General features: G+C 41.5%; 1 protein-coding gene across 3 annotated transcripts in view; it reads left to right on the top strand.

Moving 5' to 3' along the window:
- ccser1 (coiled-coil serine-rich protein 1) overlaps window positions 1–16,223 on the top strand; it is a 112,347-nt gene that overhangs the window by 15,012 nt on the left and 81,112 nt on the right. For all 3 annotated transcript variants that reach the window (XM_086110855.1, XM_086110854.1, XM_086110856.1), the window contains exons 5-6: window positions 4,208–4,298; window positions 8,162–8,267. In XM_086110855.1, the coding sequence (XP_085966981.1) occupies window positions 4,208–4,298; window positions 8,162–8,267 (197 nt within the window). The remainder of the gene's footprint in view (window positions 1–4,207; window positions 4,299–8,161; window positions 8,268–16,223) is intronic.

Genomic DNA, 16,223 nt, shown 5'->3' on the forward strand with positions numbered 1-16,223 from the left:
TTCAAAATCATTAAAACTCAATTAAAGCTAATTATGCACTTTAAGGCATCATTTTCAATCTGCATGTTATCTGAGTACCGGTAGTTGATATGCAGCTACAGACTTGACTAAGTTTCTGTCTGAATGTTCTGAACTCTGCTTCCACGCCAGGGGGTGTGCCATAGTGTGGCTGAACGTCAAATTATCAGAGCTGAAGTCACGTTGATTTCGGGACAGCAGACTAGGCGAGACGGGTTTGAAGCGAGTCGTCGGTATCAGATAGTAGCAAATCATCACTGTGCTTGAGAATTATTGAGGCATGACACATGCCGGCAAAACTGAAGATAACGCTAAAACACAGTCAACAGTATACATCCGTGGAAGGATTTGTCTTATGGAATTCTCAGTTGATTTGATTTAATGTTTAGTTTGAACATGAACACCGGACAAAATCCAGATTTATCCATTTTGAATGATCCGTGCCTGTATGACCAGTGTCAGAATTTGGTCCACATCGCTGGCAATCAGGTGGTTTTGTTTCCAGTGCGGTCGGAACTCTGCCCTTTGTCACTGATTCTCCTCATAACGTCTACGGGCGGAATTTCTTGGTGCAGCCAAGCCATGATCTTAAGATGGGTAAAATTGTGTGTGTGGCGGGGGAACAAAAAAAAAAAATACAGTTCTTTTTATTTGTCATTAACCTTTTTGTTTGTTTTTCTATCTATCTCTAATAAATGTCTTCTTTTTTATATTAAAATTCAACTTTTCATGCTGAGTTTTAAACTTTTTAATGAATCCATTTCACCTGCAACATAAGACGAGGATTTAAATGTGCTCCTGATACCACAGTAAGCAGTTTTTTCATTCCACATTTTCTTCCCTTGCTGTACCGTGACCTTAAATCAGAGTGATTTCATTTTCATCCCGTACCATCTGAATCAACTACTCGTGAGTTCTCCTCACCACTTCACTTGTGAGTGTGAATGCAGCGTGCTAAAATATCAAACTCCCTCAGTTAATCGAGGGAGAAGGTTTATAAATGCAACAATTGATTAGAACCGGATAAAGGCTGTAAAAGTGAATAAGTGAGGAAGGACCCTTGGACCGAGTGCGTAAGGTTCCTTTTTATGCCTCCTCGTTCAAGAAATAGATTTTACATTTGTCGACATTCAGTTCTCCCCACCCCTGGGTGCGTTATAGCAAACACAAGTGGAAAGATGGAAGCTAATTTGCTGTTCCGCACGCTCCAGGCTTTCATGACTGCAAATATTTTTTCACACAATGGCTATCCAAAATATTGAATCGACTGGAAATGTCAAGTCTGGCTTCTCAAATGGACAGGGCTGTCATCACTTTGTTGTGGATGTCATTCCACTTGGTACTTCGGACAAGATCCAGCCACTAATGAGACCCTCGGTCTGACATGTCCATTAGCAGCACGATTGTAGGCGCTCAAATGGCATAACCGAGGTAAAAAAGGCGACATCTCAGCATCAGAGAAGCCATACTTACTCGTCGAAATGGCTCATTTAGCCTCAAATGAAGTCTGTGTGCTGCGGCTTTTCATTCTGAAGATTTACATTTCTTTTACAATACAGTGTGTGTGTGTGTGTGTCTGTCTGTGTGTCTATTAGCTTCAGTGCCACTTTTTTTCTGGCTTCACTGAGAAAGAACTGTTTGATTTAGTTTCTCATGTATGGACAGCAGCTGCTTCTAAAAAGGCACACCACCTTTTTAGTTATTCCTTCATCTGCTGTCCCTCACCTCCTCTCATGTGTCGGTGTAGCGGATCAATACGGAATGAGGCTGTTGCATCGTTTTTAGTCCAAACAGCGGTGATGAGAGCTGAACAAAGTCGCTTATTGAATTTTCCCGAGTCCCTCGCGAGTTGCATGGATTTAGTTTTTCTCCAGTGCAAGAGTTGAACCAAGTTCTTTCGACCATGCGTGAAGCATTTATTGGGAGAGGAAACATCCGTCCATTTTTTTCGAGCGCTTGTCCTCACCAGAATTTAACCCACCTGACTTTGAACAAGAGGTTGAGTTCACCATGGACTGCTTGCCAGCCAATCAGGGAGCAGATGTATACAAACTTCCATTCAGTCTCACATTCACTCCACCTCATTTTTCACTTCACTTTTAAACAGTGCCACAATTAATCATCCACTGTCTTAACACAAATCAGTCTACTCCTGAGACCCACTGAACTTTTTTTTCTCACCAAAACAACAGCAACCACCAATACAAAGAAACAGGCAGTTAACGGATGCGATTGCCAACACACTAAAGAGTTAGCGAGTGAGACAGTTTGCCCTCTGTTGCTAACGAAAACAGCAGCATTTTATAACAGTCTGTCTGATTATTTGAAGTGTAGAGACTTTAAATGTCCCAGTGTAACATCGACAGCTTCCTAAAATAATAGCCTCAATCATTTTTTTCAGTTTTTTTCCGAAGAAATCTAAAAAAAAAACGAACCCAAAATTGATTATATTTGTGAATAATTTCATTTCTGGGGTAGAATTGAATTATCTGCTCCACTAAGGATGTAGCCTTTTTATTTTTAGGTAGCCAATACTGAGGTGATGTTTAATGCAGCAAAATATCTTTTGTCTAAATATGACTTAGGCCATTATTTTAAGAGGTTAACGATATTCTAAATTATCTTGCCCACTGTGTTGACGCTCGCTTATTGACTACTAAGAGACTCTGCCATGTTGCCGCCCCATAGTTTTGTGTGTGTTAATATTTTGGTTAACCACATCACTTATGACCGGTAGTTGTGTTGGTTCTTGTTGTTTGCAGAAAAACATGAGTTTTGAAGCTGCATTTACGGTTCTATGGTTGTCATAGTTTTCCATTTTGTCATCGCTGGCACTGTTCTGTGATGGCGTTCCGAAAAAGTCAAAGAAAAACAAAATACACTCGTGAAGTTAACTTTGGATGCAAATCGAGCAGAAGTTTTGCTAACGTCTGGCATGATGGTAGTTTCAGCTGAAGTTTGACTTATGTGGCATATTTTGGTTCCACCTTTGAGGATCTTTCATGTTTCACTGGAAAGGGTGAAGTCTTCAAGTTGTTGTTTTGAAAAGCTTGTGGTTTGCCCATTTAAACAGATTTTAAACAATGGTATGACTGCACTAAAATCTTTCTCACAAAAATTCTTTCGCTTTAGTATAATAAATGTACATGTCAGTAAAGTAGAAGAACGAGATCATTCAGAGTAATAATTTGTGATTTTTTTCCCCTACAGTAGGCATTCCTTTCCTGCCCGTTAGATGGCACTAGTGGATTTTGTTCTGATAATGAAGGCGCCAGTGCGTCTTTTCAGCCTTCCAACTGATGCGGACATTTTATACATTAACATAGCTCTTCACTGTCTCTAAAATGGGAGGGATGTCCTTATAGAATAATAGCCCAGAGTGCTTTATGAAAGGGCAATGGAGTAATATTTTAACATGTTAGATTTACCCGTCATTTTTGCGAGTAATTGCAATGAAGTTGATTATGATGGAATAGAAAGCTACCAAAAAAAAAAAAATCCACGTTCGATGAATCACTGCTTGCTGTTTAACTAATCAGTTTCTGCTGCACGTCTGCCTCGCAGTCAGAAAGGTTTGGATTTTGAATCTCGTTTGCATGCTCTCCGGGTACTCCAGCTTCCTCCCACATCTCAAGAAGATGCATGCTTGCTTCATCGAAGACTCTTCAATTGTCTATCGGTACACATGTGAGTGTGAATGGTTGTTTGTATGCCTGGCAACCAATCCATTGTGTACCCCGCCTCTCGGCCAAAAGTCATCTGGGATAGGCGACTCAAATGAGGACAAGCACTGTCGAAAATGGATGGATGGATGATCACTTTCTCTCTTATAGCTCCTTCAGTACATTTTTCCCCTCTGCTGTGTCATAATGATGAGCTACTAAATCTCATTCTCTGTCTCCAAGGCAAGAAAGTACCAACACTCTGGAGATAACATGAGCTCTTTTTCTACAAATGATTAAAATCACTTCACTTCAACTTTTTTTTTGTTGTTGTCAATTGCGATGTCTCACCTATTTTAATTTGAGTGATTTGTGTCCCGAGTCGTTCCACAATTATTGGATTAATGTGGATGATATTTTATATTTATTTGATAGTTTCCTGAAATACAAAATGAATCGAAAACCCCCCACCCATATTCATCATCTTTATTTCGTGTGTGTGTGTGTGTGTGTGTGTGTCTCTTTAGGATGTCCTGAATAATTTGGGCTCCTCTGAGCTGGATGAAGATGACCTCATGTTGGACCTGGACCTATCTGACGATCAGCGCCATCGTCACGGTAATTGTTTTGATCAAATCGCCGTAGAAAATGATGGAGAGTCAGTTCCAGGCTCAAGATGTCACCCTCATCAAACCTTCAACATGTACAAGCCATGATTCAAAGTAACATTTTATGATCTTTAACTGACAAGCAGAGCTTGTCCGTTTCATTCATTCTTTTGATCATTCATACAGCTATTAAACACTCGTGAAGTCAGTTCTTTTACATCTTTACGTTCTCACTGAGCTTAAGTTTCATGATTTGCTGACATGCACAAAGATTTTGAGCCCTTTTTTTCTTTTTTAAGCTTTTGCATTGCTCACTGTATTTTTTTATTGGACTTAGATATATTTTTCGAAGAGCCTGGAGAATCTTATGTTTTGATCATATGCATCGCTTAGTCCTCTTATGGTACTTTTCTTTGATCCTCCTCCCATTCATTTTATTGCCTCCAGTTGAACCGTCTCTCCCAATCCTTCAACATCTGGCACACAACTTTGATATAGTTGCCTCATGTACAGCACGTCACAGCCTTGAGAAGTGATTACCAAGCTACACGTGTTGCCTGGCGCGATGCTACAAAGCGATTTATTCATTTATTTATTTATCTTTTAATGGAATGTGTGTGAATATGATCGTAAATGAGTTGTGAACGCACCTCACCTGAATGTGTTAACCGGAGCTCGATCAATTTAAAATGCCGCTAATTGTCTGAAACGCTTATGTTGTGCTGCTTTGTACGTTTCAACGTTTTGGCAAATAGTCCTGGCTAGTCGAGCGGGTTAATTGGTCAGATTTGCCACACTGGATTTACTTATTCCATTTACACGTGCTCGCACAGATGGTGAATATCAGTTAACGCGGTGTCTTGTCACCTCGCAAATATACGCTTAACTTCATTCATGCACAACAAAATGATAATCCTGTGGTGCCTTGCTTGTTGTTGCTGTCTTTTTAAAAAATATATTATTTGTCAGGGCTCGAGACTAACTTTTTGCACTGGTTCTGCTGGTGCAACTTTTTTCCTTTGGTACACCAGCACAAAAATTCACCCAAATTTTCCACCTGTATTACATTCAACACCATCGTTTTGTAGGTTCATTCTATTTTTTTCTTCTTTTTTTTAAACGTAATTTCTACTTGTTTTTTTAGGCATTATTGGCTTTTACATGCCGAACTATAAATGTGGTCGTCTTGAAATGCTTTAATTGAATCACAATTCCACACGACAAGGCTTGGACATGGAATTGGGCTGAAAAAGCTTCACTTCTGCAAGATAAGATGCACACTTTCTATTGTTGGTTAAGCTTGCTTGTGTTTCCCCCTGATATTTTAAAGACTGATCCCATTTGTGACAGCAACATGTGCATTGTCACTCTCACCCTTTGAGAAATGTAACCACACTTTGGAACGTTTCAATCTTGCGCCATGACTGTCAGTCGCTAGGAACACCGACGTTTCAGTCAGCGGTGGTGTGCTAAATAAGTGCGTGAGGCACTTATTTCTAGCATCTGTTGACAACTCTTGAATGAAAAGCTCACATAATCTCCCCGTCCCTTTCCAGACATAACCACTCGAACCAAGAATAACTCCAAGTTGACATGAGAATAACAGTGGCATTGAGTGTAAATGGATGTCATGGCTAGACAGTGAAATGCTCCGATGCTAGGTTAGCATAGCAACAGAGCTTATCCAATGTAAAGGACGGAGGCTTGCGCTGATTGAGTGTACACTAGTAAAACCTCACTCCTCGAAATAGTTACAGAGGCTGCTGGCCGCTGACTTGGCTGCCGGCGTCCCAAGCCGGTGACGCCGCAGCTTTTTATATCGTCATCCTACATATCATATCGTAATATGGCCGCACAGCACAGCACACTGGCACAGGGAGAATTCACAAGTGCCTCATGTGCACAACGCTGCAGTGTGATGAAATGGCTCACCTACGATTATAAAAAGGCATCTTTGAGATGAATAAAATCATTTTATTGCTAGTTAGAAACAACATCAGAGATGTAATGTCGAGTGTAGATGATTCGTGTAGCCTAAATAAATAGCAGATGAATTGGAGTCATTTATTTAAGACCTTTAACAGAACCGTTAAGAGTGAAGCTCATGGATACTCTGGTGAAGGCAGATAAAGTAAGAAGGGGTAACCTTCACTTGGCTGGACAGTGGACACCATTTTGTAGAGAGCAATGAAGGGAGGGCAGCGTGTGTTCTTTGAACGTCGCTTACACAAACACAAGATCTCAGAGGACACACTGGCTGATGTATCACCAAAGAAGCCACCATCATTCATAACCCACACACACACACACACACACACACACAGCAGCACAAGCTTAGTCATCGGCCCTAATGGTGTGCAGACTCGAGTATGAAATTAAGCGTTTGAATTATTGCGACAAAGTTGGAACTTTTTACAGATATACACACTCACTTGGCCTCACATTGCATCCCAAGTCACCACACTGCCGCAATTGTGTTTTAACCTTTCTCAGAATGGTTGTTGCAGTCTTTTATTAAAAAAACAAGGCATTTCATTTAAACTTATGACCAAGCATGACCAGCTGCTGGATTCTGTGCGCCTCCACTTCAACTGCGCAGCCTCAGATATGCGTAATAATAACCATAGAATAGGGGTCGGCCACCAATTACGATCAAAGAGCCATCTCGACCCAGTTTCCACGGAAAAGACAACGCTGGGAGCCACAAAGAATTTTTGACATCTGAGGCGACGATGTTACACTTCTATATATATAAAAATCGGTAGGGGCATTAAAACATGCACTCGCGCTGTGCAACCGGATGAAATTTTTACCAGCGCACAGTGAAACAAGTGGCGGCATTTGCGAGCATAGTGGTCGTACTGTCGAGCCCGCTGCTAATGTTTTCCCTCTTCAGTGTTACAGTGGGGCGTTTGGTGAATTTGCTAACGAGTTAATTTTAAGCTGTATGCTCGTCAGCTAGTGGTCATGGTTGACCTTTCAACTGTGTGTGCGCAGCACTTGTACTTTTGTTATATTTGAGGTTATACTTGCATGTTTTGTAAAATATTGCCACATGCTTGAGGCACCACTGCTAGCACGAACCGACCACCTGTTGATTTCAATGGGGCCTCTGTGTTGCCAAAACGCGTTTAGTGATTTCCCGAGCTCAAGCTATTTAACCATCACCGCAAAATGGGAAAGTCGAAGCGTCAACTCGTCTATTCAATGTCTAAAAAGAAATATGTACAATGAATTAAATAACAATTATGCCCCCCCCCACACACACACTACATTCATTTGAACAAGCGGACATTAACGTAATTAGCATGTAGTGTAGCATTCCTCAAAAGAGGCTTCAAAGCAGTAGTAGTGTGGGTGTTAATAATGCACAGAGCCTGATGTCACGGTGCGCAGTCTAATGTTTTCGTGTTAGCCCACAGCATGCTAGCTACTGATTGACAGCAGCAGAGCAGCATTATTTTTCAAATGGTGCACGTGAGGATGTTGCTGCACTTTACGCACTTCACGCTTAGTCCCTTATTTCCCGTGTCTAGTCTTCCTCCAGGTAGGCAGCGATTTCCTTTTTTTCAAATTCTCCCATCTCGTATCTGCCAAACGGCGATGTAGACTTGTGGTGAATTTTTCAAAATCCATCAAAAAGTGTTCAGGGTTATTTTCCAGTACAGGTAATATTGAGTTCTGGATGTCTGCAGATCCTTAAAGTTTTTAAAATGTAATGCTAACATGTTAATTGAAACATTACCTGTAAAGTTTTTATCATGGTGACCATTTTTTTTTCATCGACTAGAATATGTTTTAGACAGTTACCCGCACATTTTAAGTGTGTGTGTGCGTGTGTGTCTTTGTGTGTGGGTGTTTGTGCTTTTGCAGTTTCTAGACAAGACTCCAGCCAGTCCTTGGCATCTTGTCTTAACCTGCTCCACTCACCCATCGATCCATCAGGAGATCGCATCCCAGTAAAAGACAACTGCCACAGGTAACACTCGACAAACAATATCCTACAGAGACGCATTCTTAGGACAAAATGTTGTTTATTTTGGTTCTACAGCAGAACTGCATTACAGTCGACCGTATTGAACAGTCCACCTTTAATTTGGTGACCTAATTTGATTCAATGACAGTGACCTTGGTTAACTTTCATCTCAATACTTACCATTGGCATCGGTAATATTGAAGTACTTGTAGTAATACCGTGTCAATTTAATTTCCCAAAAAACAGGTATGACAAGTTACAGTGTTGCCTTGAGATACGAGTGACCCGACATACAAATTCTTCGAGATATATCGAGAGCCACCATTTGGTCGATTTTAATTAAAACATTTTTTTATGCATTTATTTACTTTGGTTAAACATGCGAGCGCAAACTTGAGATACGAGCGCTGTATGGTAGCAGTGAAGTCAGTTCAACCCACTTCACAACTCGCAGTGCTTTGACAAATACTGAACAATTCTTCAACAATGAGGCCTCGAGCTGTTAATAACACTCCCAGTTGAGGTTTACTATCAAACCAAAGAAATTATACGTTGTGCATTGACATGCTAATATTTATAGTTACGGTTTGAACACAAACAGTGGAGCAGCAGATGCAGACCGATAAAATAGCAATATTCACAGGATTCTTTATCATCTATGAAAAATGGCTCATAAGAACGGATTCATGACCTTTCCATTAATTTCACTTGTGAAAGACGATTTGAGAAAAAGAGTGTTTTGAGTTACTAGCATGGTTTGGTAGGAATTAAGTTCATATCTCAAGGTATTATTGCACTTAAGTTTCTATTGTTGTCGTGACCTTCGACTTGTCCGATCAGGGATCGTCACGCTCCTTTATTCATCTCATTTCTATTGACAAACCGGGAACGTCAAGGTACTAAAGTTTCTAGTCCCATGTTATTTATCATTACCTTAGGCTTTCAAATGAATACCCTGCTGACAGTGTTTAGCATTATCTGTGCAAAACGTCAATTCAGCTCCTGCATTGGATCCCAATAGAGTATCGAGACCACAACCATGCTGCTGGAGGGGCTACCGTCTGTCCCAGAAAATTGCTGATCTTGAGTCTTCCTTCTGAATTGACTGGCGTGCTTTATATCCCCCACAGACCCATCGTGGTGATGAAACAAGACTTTAGCTCAGTCGGGCGTTAAATAAAAACATTAATACATTCTCTTTGACAAAATATGCAAGCTATATTTGAGTTCCACCCTTCGCCTGTTCCATTGGCCGACGGCTGAAACGGAATGCTCACTTCACACTATTTGTACATGCACATACACGTTTATCCGCTTGGTTCTTCTCCAGCGCTGCCCTACGCATGAGCCATTTTGGGTCGCTGATAAATGGGTTATGTCAGCGATTGTATTATGACTAGTTGTGTCTGACAAGACAGCAGACCATAATGACTTTTAAGTGCGCCTTTATTGAGTTGCACGCCATGATTAAAAGGTCTTCTCGTCAAAAAAAAATAAATAAATTGTCCTCCGAGCCCCGTTGTGTTTACCGACACTTATGCCAGTAGCACTTCGACACATCTATATGACACCGTTGAGACGTAACCCTTACCCATGGCTGCTTCCTATAATTTTTTTCTCTAAATATTCCCTTGAAAAGTGAAGAGTTTGCGCGAGGGACAAGTATTTCATCCTGCTTTTTTTTTTGTCTGAAGTCCCGCTTCCCAATCTTTTCTTTATTAAATCCTTGCAATCGCTCTCACCGTCTACATTAAAATGGTCTTTTAAAAACATGGCCTCTAAAGAGTAAAACCGAAGCAAGATTTCTAATAATAATAAGCATAATACAGTCAAGGCGGCCCGGTAGTCCAGTGGTTAGCACGTCGACTTCACAGTGCAGAGGTACCGGGTTCGATTCCAGCTCCGGCCTCCCTGTGTGGAGTTTGCATGTTCTCCCCGGGCCTGCGTGGGTTTTCTCCGGGTGCTCCGGTTTCCTCCCACATTCCAAAAAAAAAACATGCATGGCAGGCTGATTGAACACTCTAAATTGTCCCTAGGTGTGAGTGCGGGCGTGCGTGGTTGTTTGTCTCTGTGTGCCCTGTGATTGGCTGGCAACCAATTCGGAGTGTGCCCTGCCTACTGCCCGAAGACAGCTGGGATAGGCTCCAGCACCCTCCGCGACCCTAATGAGGATGAAGCGGTTCGGAGGATGATGAATGAATAATACAGTCAAACCTCTTTTCAACTTCCCCCCGCCTTTTGACGCAAAAGCTCTTGACAGCGACAGACCGCATAATGGTGGCGGGTTAGAGTTCATTTCCCCGATCAACATGTAACCAGCGGCAGGTGAGAATTACCTACTGTGGGGGGCGGTGGCCGATGGAGAGAGGCAGAGAGAAGAAAGAGCGTGTAGAAAAAATGTTCGCCCGGGGTTAAGTTTGCCTCACTGCCTTTCTTTCCGATCTCTCCAGTCCATGCTCCCTTGAGGGGGACATTGATTTGCTGGAGGCAAAGCAAGCACCTCGACTACACGCAACACACACTCAAAACAGCCACACACGCACCTGCCAGTCACTTTGACTGTCCAGGGTATCAGCTGCAACATGCTGCCGGCTGTCTGATAGGCCGTATAGAACATCTGCTACACACATGCACACAGCCGACTGCAAAGCAATGGAAACTCAAGTATTTGCACCACCACCCTCTGCTCATCCACACTGCAGCCACCGAATCTTGTCAGCCATTGTCGGCGTTGACGATGGCACTTTAAGTGTCCTTCCTTTTAGTGTTTTGCTCAGTTGTAAAAAGTCCGTCGTCTTATCTCTGTCTTGGAATAGGACAATAAATGCGGGCACTCACTGTGCATTCCCAAAGCCTTTAACTGTTTATCTATTTGAAATCACGGGTGAGAATGATTTAGAATGCAAAGAAGGAAGGAGGTCAAGTTTTATTTTATACAAATAACGGACTCTCTGAGATGTTTCAGCTCCAATAACCTTTTACAACCAAATGGAATATTATGGGGAAGATTTTCAACCCGACGCCTCTTTCTGCAAGGCATCTTACTGACGGTTGTTTTGCATTCCTTTCTTATGGAAAAGGCACCATGACGTAAAAGCTACCTGTACAGTATTTCCGCTGTACATAAATGTCTGCTTTTCGTAACATCAGTGGCCGCAGTTAATACGAAATGACATTAGGGCTCCTGCAAACGACCATCTTGCTAGTTGACTCGTCACGATAGCAATTAGCCGACTCATTGGATCATATGTAAATCGCAACATATGGCATCAGCAAGCAGTGAGTGAAATTACGGAAAGGCAAAGTGTTGAAGATTAGTAAAATAAACACTTGTATTTGTTTTTATTTACCTTTTCTTTAGCCCTGAAAAGTTTTGCTTTGCTTCACTAATACATGAAACTTCAAAGTATTAAATTGATCTACAAAATCGAAATGAAGTATGCTCCTATCAAAAAATATATATATATATGTCGAGATGATCGGTCCAATCTTTTGGATTTTATTGCCGTTTAAGTGTTTTCCTTTCCATACAACAGGTAAATGTCACTTGATCTTTACCAAAATTTATGTCGACATCTCTTCTTCTGCCAACTTCAGCCACTGCAAAGAACGATAGGCCCAATATTTTCGATTTTAGGAGCATTAACGTTTTCCTCTTCGACAGGCGTTCATGACAGCTTAATGTTGCTTCATGACAAAAAGCACTTCATGTCCACAAAATCCAAACGATTGAGGCTCTCCTAAAAATTTCAAAGGTTGACTCATACTTAAGTGTCAACATGTCACATTTTTGTGGCACCCGGCAAATCATCTGCGGTGTTTTGTCGTCGCGCAAGTTAGATGTCCATGTTGCGCCGTCGGCTGTTCGTCCACTAAATGAATGGACCACCGGTACAATGTTAAGGTGGGCTTCTCAAATCAAGATTTCAGACTAATTCTCGTCCGTGTTCTTCATTCCTGGGTAGGCACTGGAAACTTGTACCTATTATCACAACAACATTCGCTCCTTGTCTGGTGTGCATTTTCAAAATATTGCTCTTGTGGTCCCTAATTCAACTTCTTCTATTTCTAAGTACAACCGCCAACAATTTTCCCAAACTGTGTGTGACGTTTTTAAATGCTACAGGAGCTTTTAATCATTGAGAACCCCCCGCCCCCCCCCAAAAAATCCCTAAAATAACACTCCTAAACCCTAAAGAATAAGGTCGATGGAGTTCACTGACTAAAGCCTCCGTAATCCATAGTCAACGCAACAATATTTGAGCATAACCAAAGATGACATCGCAGTTGGCGTGACATCAGACACACACCAAAAATGTTGTGTGCTTAGGCTAGCATCCAGGCATGACTATCCGTGTGTCCTTTTCTTTCACAACTAAAGCTGCAATAATAATAATAATGATAATGATTATGTCGACCACTAAATTCACCGCCGATGGATTTGGTCGCCGACATACTGTAGTTGTGACTAGTCGACTAATCTTGGCAGCCCTAGTTGACATGCAACGCCTCTCCAGATCCTTTGGGCAAACAAGAAAATATAATGTCCTTCAATCTTACTTTTATAATTCTGTGAGGTCTAAATTTCAAGTTTTCAAGCTTCAATAATTCACTGTTCAATGTAGCGGAAGCAACCTTTATGGCTTTTGAAAGAAGTGATTATTTTATCTTCCATTTTGTACAAGTATGTTCTGACCACAAACTTTTCCATATCATGTTTATTTTGTTCGACCTATTAGGGTCAAATACTGCTCTCACTCTGTATGGAAATACTTTGCTAATTTAGTCCCCTAATCATTTGTATACTTTACTATTGTGTCGAGTCGACAGAACATAATCTTAACTGCAAGTGAGCCTGTTTTGCCGCGACAGGTGAGAGATTCTTTATGCATTTTAATGCCTTGAGCGCTATAGATACTCGCTTCGCGATCGACGGGTAGCTCAAGACCGACATAATGGGCACCCCAATCATATTTCCACAGCAATTTGTTTATCTTTTAGCATCGACGGAAGAATACAAATTCATCTACAATGCATCATACTTGAGACAGTCACGGACAGAAGGCCACATTTGGTAAGCTCGGTAGGCTGAGTCGTCCCCCGCCGAGAACGTGGTCTGATAACATTAACCCACACAGTCAGAAATAGACATACATTCCAGTTTGATGATTCATTCCATGTCGTTGCCAAACTGTCTAATTTCAGTCGAGACAATTAACACGCTTTGGTGCGTAAGACGAGGTATTGTAGTACTATTGGAATACGGTATACAAAGTATCATTAGAATGCAGTATGCAAAGTCATCTGACTCAACACGAGCCTGATCACATTTATTACAATAATAATTCACAGTTGCTAGGAGGAAAGTGTACATGAACACCCATGGATAATGAGCCACATGCTGCTTCACCAAGTCTAAAGACATCTGCTCACATGGAGCAGTCTCCTCTGGTAGACTCCAAGTCTATTTTAGGGGGCTTTTTTTTCCAATGCCCGCGCTTCATTTGCTGGCTCACAACGCTAGAAAACTCCCTGGTGGAAAATCTCCATCTGAATGTGTATTTTACATTCTAGGGCCAGACTAACGGTGTTTAAGTAAATCTTTGGTGTATTGCTACTGATGCCGATTTGATATAAATGCTCAGTACAAGGAGACTAATTAGTGTAGCCATCATTTTTTGAGAGGGGCCTTGGGATCCTGATTTTGTTCAACCAAGTGCCGTGGATATATACAAAGTATATAGAACTAAAGGTTTAGACACTCCTGTTCAAACGGCAGGTCTTTGTGATATATAAAAGAGAGAGGGACTAAGATGAATTATTTCAAAAGATTTTGACCTATAACCTGTAAAACAATCTGAGAGGGGTTGACATAATGAGGTTGCGCAAGTGTGTCCACCCACGATTAACGTGGCTGTGTTCAGAATTAACACATCTCATTTCAACTGATGTTAAATTGGACACCATTTGCGCACACATGTCACCATTCAAAGTGGCTCTGGATAACCCCAAATAAAGTTCATCTTTTTCAATTGGCTTTTCCTGACATTTTTGCAGTCACATCTAACGGTACAAGATCTGCCGAGAGCTCCCGCAGCGTCAGAGGCATTTCATTGTTCCAAGGTATCAGTCAGCAGAAGGGTAGAAAATAATTTCAGAATGACAATACAGTCTTGATCAAGTAGAGAATAGATGACACCATTTTGACATCGCCAAGAAACATTCCCTCCAAAACGGATGAAAAAGATATGCAGAAAATAGTCAGGGAGGCTGCTAAGAGACCAACAGCAATGTTGTAGGTGCTGCAGGAATTTCTGGCTAGTTCTGGCTGTTTAATACATGTGACACCAATCTCCAGTCCTCTTCATACCTGTATGTATGGATGGGCTTTGGTGTAGGATGGTAAGAAAGCAGCTATACATGACACACACACACACACACACTCAAAAAACAAACCCAGATAAGCTCTCAAAATCCCCCAATGCATGTGGGGTAAATGTGTTACGCTCTGACAAAACCAAGAATTTATACACCATGCTTTTAGTCAAGCATGGCAGTTGCAGCATTATGCTTTGGGTCTGTTTTTCTTCAGCTAGAACCGGGGCCCTCAGTCAATGTGGAGGGAATACCAGTCAATGTTTGCCCAAAAATGTCTGGCTTCTGCTCGGAAGCAAGCCATGTCAGGAAAAGCTGACTAAAACAGGGGAACTTTATTTTGGAAGTAATCATCGTCCCAGTTGTGGCAGGTGTGTGCTGGTTCACATTCTACCTGAGCTTGAATGTGATTGGCATCACACAGTCACATTCCCAGTTATGCCCAAGTACTTTCTAAGTTGTTTTCTTCTCCATTTTACTTCTCCCACTTGAAAAGATGTCTTTGCCTTTCGGTGGAATTCTGCACAGTTTTCATTTATTTATTTATTGCCTTAACGCCAATACACATGTCTACATATTTAAACATGGCAGCAAGCAGGAGGTCTGGCTTTGTTGAACCATTTTACAGACCTTGAAAAAGGATTGGCTCCCTCACACATCTTAGATATGAACGTACGTAGTGAACATTGCAATGAAGCTGGATTGGAAGAAAATTGTGAATCGAAATCGTAATATCTATCGGAAATAAAGACATTTAAACCCTCATCGACTGCAAGCGAGGTATCATTCCCTTTGTTTAGATTACGGTCCAAAGCATTCAAAGTGATTGGTGCATAACTTTAAAGTCCCAAGATATCTCTTTTTCAGGATGCTTTCCCTGTTTTTCTTTTTACTGAAGTAATAAAACCGTTCCCTCCACTTTTCTCTAAGTTGAGCTGAATTAATTTCAACTCCCATCCATTCATATTCAAAGGAAGACATTCCCTTTGTTAGCTTAGTGCTCAGTCACGATGAATTAGTCAGAACCGCCGCTTTTATGAAGACAAGAGGAAACCTTGTCTGCACAGACAACGGTTAATTTTGCCACCCAAGGAGACATTTTGACATGTTTTCTTTGGGAGTAGTTTGTAATTTTTGCAATCTTCTTTTCTGACAAAGGGAAAGGGGGAGTGTGTGGAGGACAGAACGACGATGCACTCGGCATAGCCGTCTGGCACAGGGAAAATCAATTCTCCCGATAATTGGAGTGAACTTAACTTCAGCCTGTAGGATGCCGCCTTCGAATCGAGCGCGGTGAACAGTTAACTACATTGTCTCTTGAAGACATGCGATCGTTGACAGCCTCCTTAACGCAATGAGAATAGGTGGAAATTGTTGACCACTGTCGGGGCCGGGGGTGGGGGGGTGTCCGCTGACCAACAGAAGTGCAAGAACAATTACACCTTTGGAGACTCGCTTAACCTGGATAAATGGTTCCATAATGGCACTCTGAGAGTTTTCCCATTTGTACACCGCAAAATATTGGCACCATTGGTTCAATTTTCACTCAGTGATGGTGGGCCAATGTGACTGGTTGTGTTTCTC

The sequence above is a fragment of the Hippocampus guttulatus genome, chromosome 5, assembly GCF_054856545.1.
Source record: "Hippocampus guttulatus isolate MCC_2025c chromosome 5, RoL_Hgut_1.0, whole genome shotgun sequence".
In the NCBI taxonomy this organism is placed as follows: Eukaryota; Metazoa; Chordata; class Actinopteri; order Syngnathiformes; family Syngnathidae; genus Hippocampus; species Hippocampus guttulatus.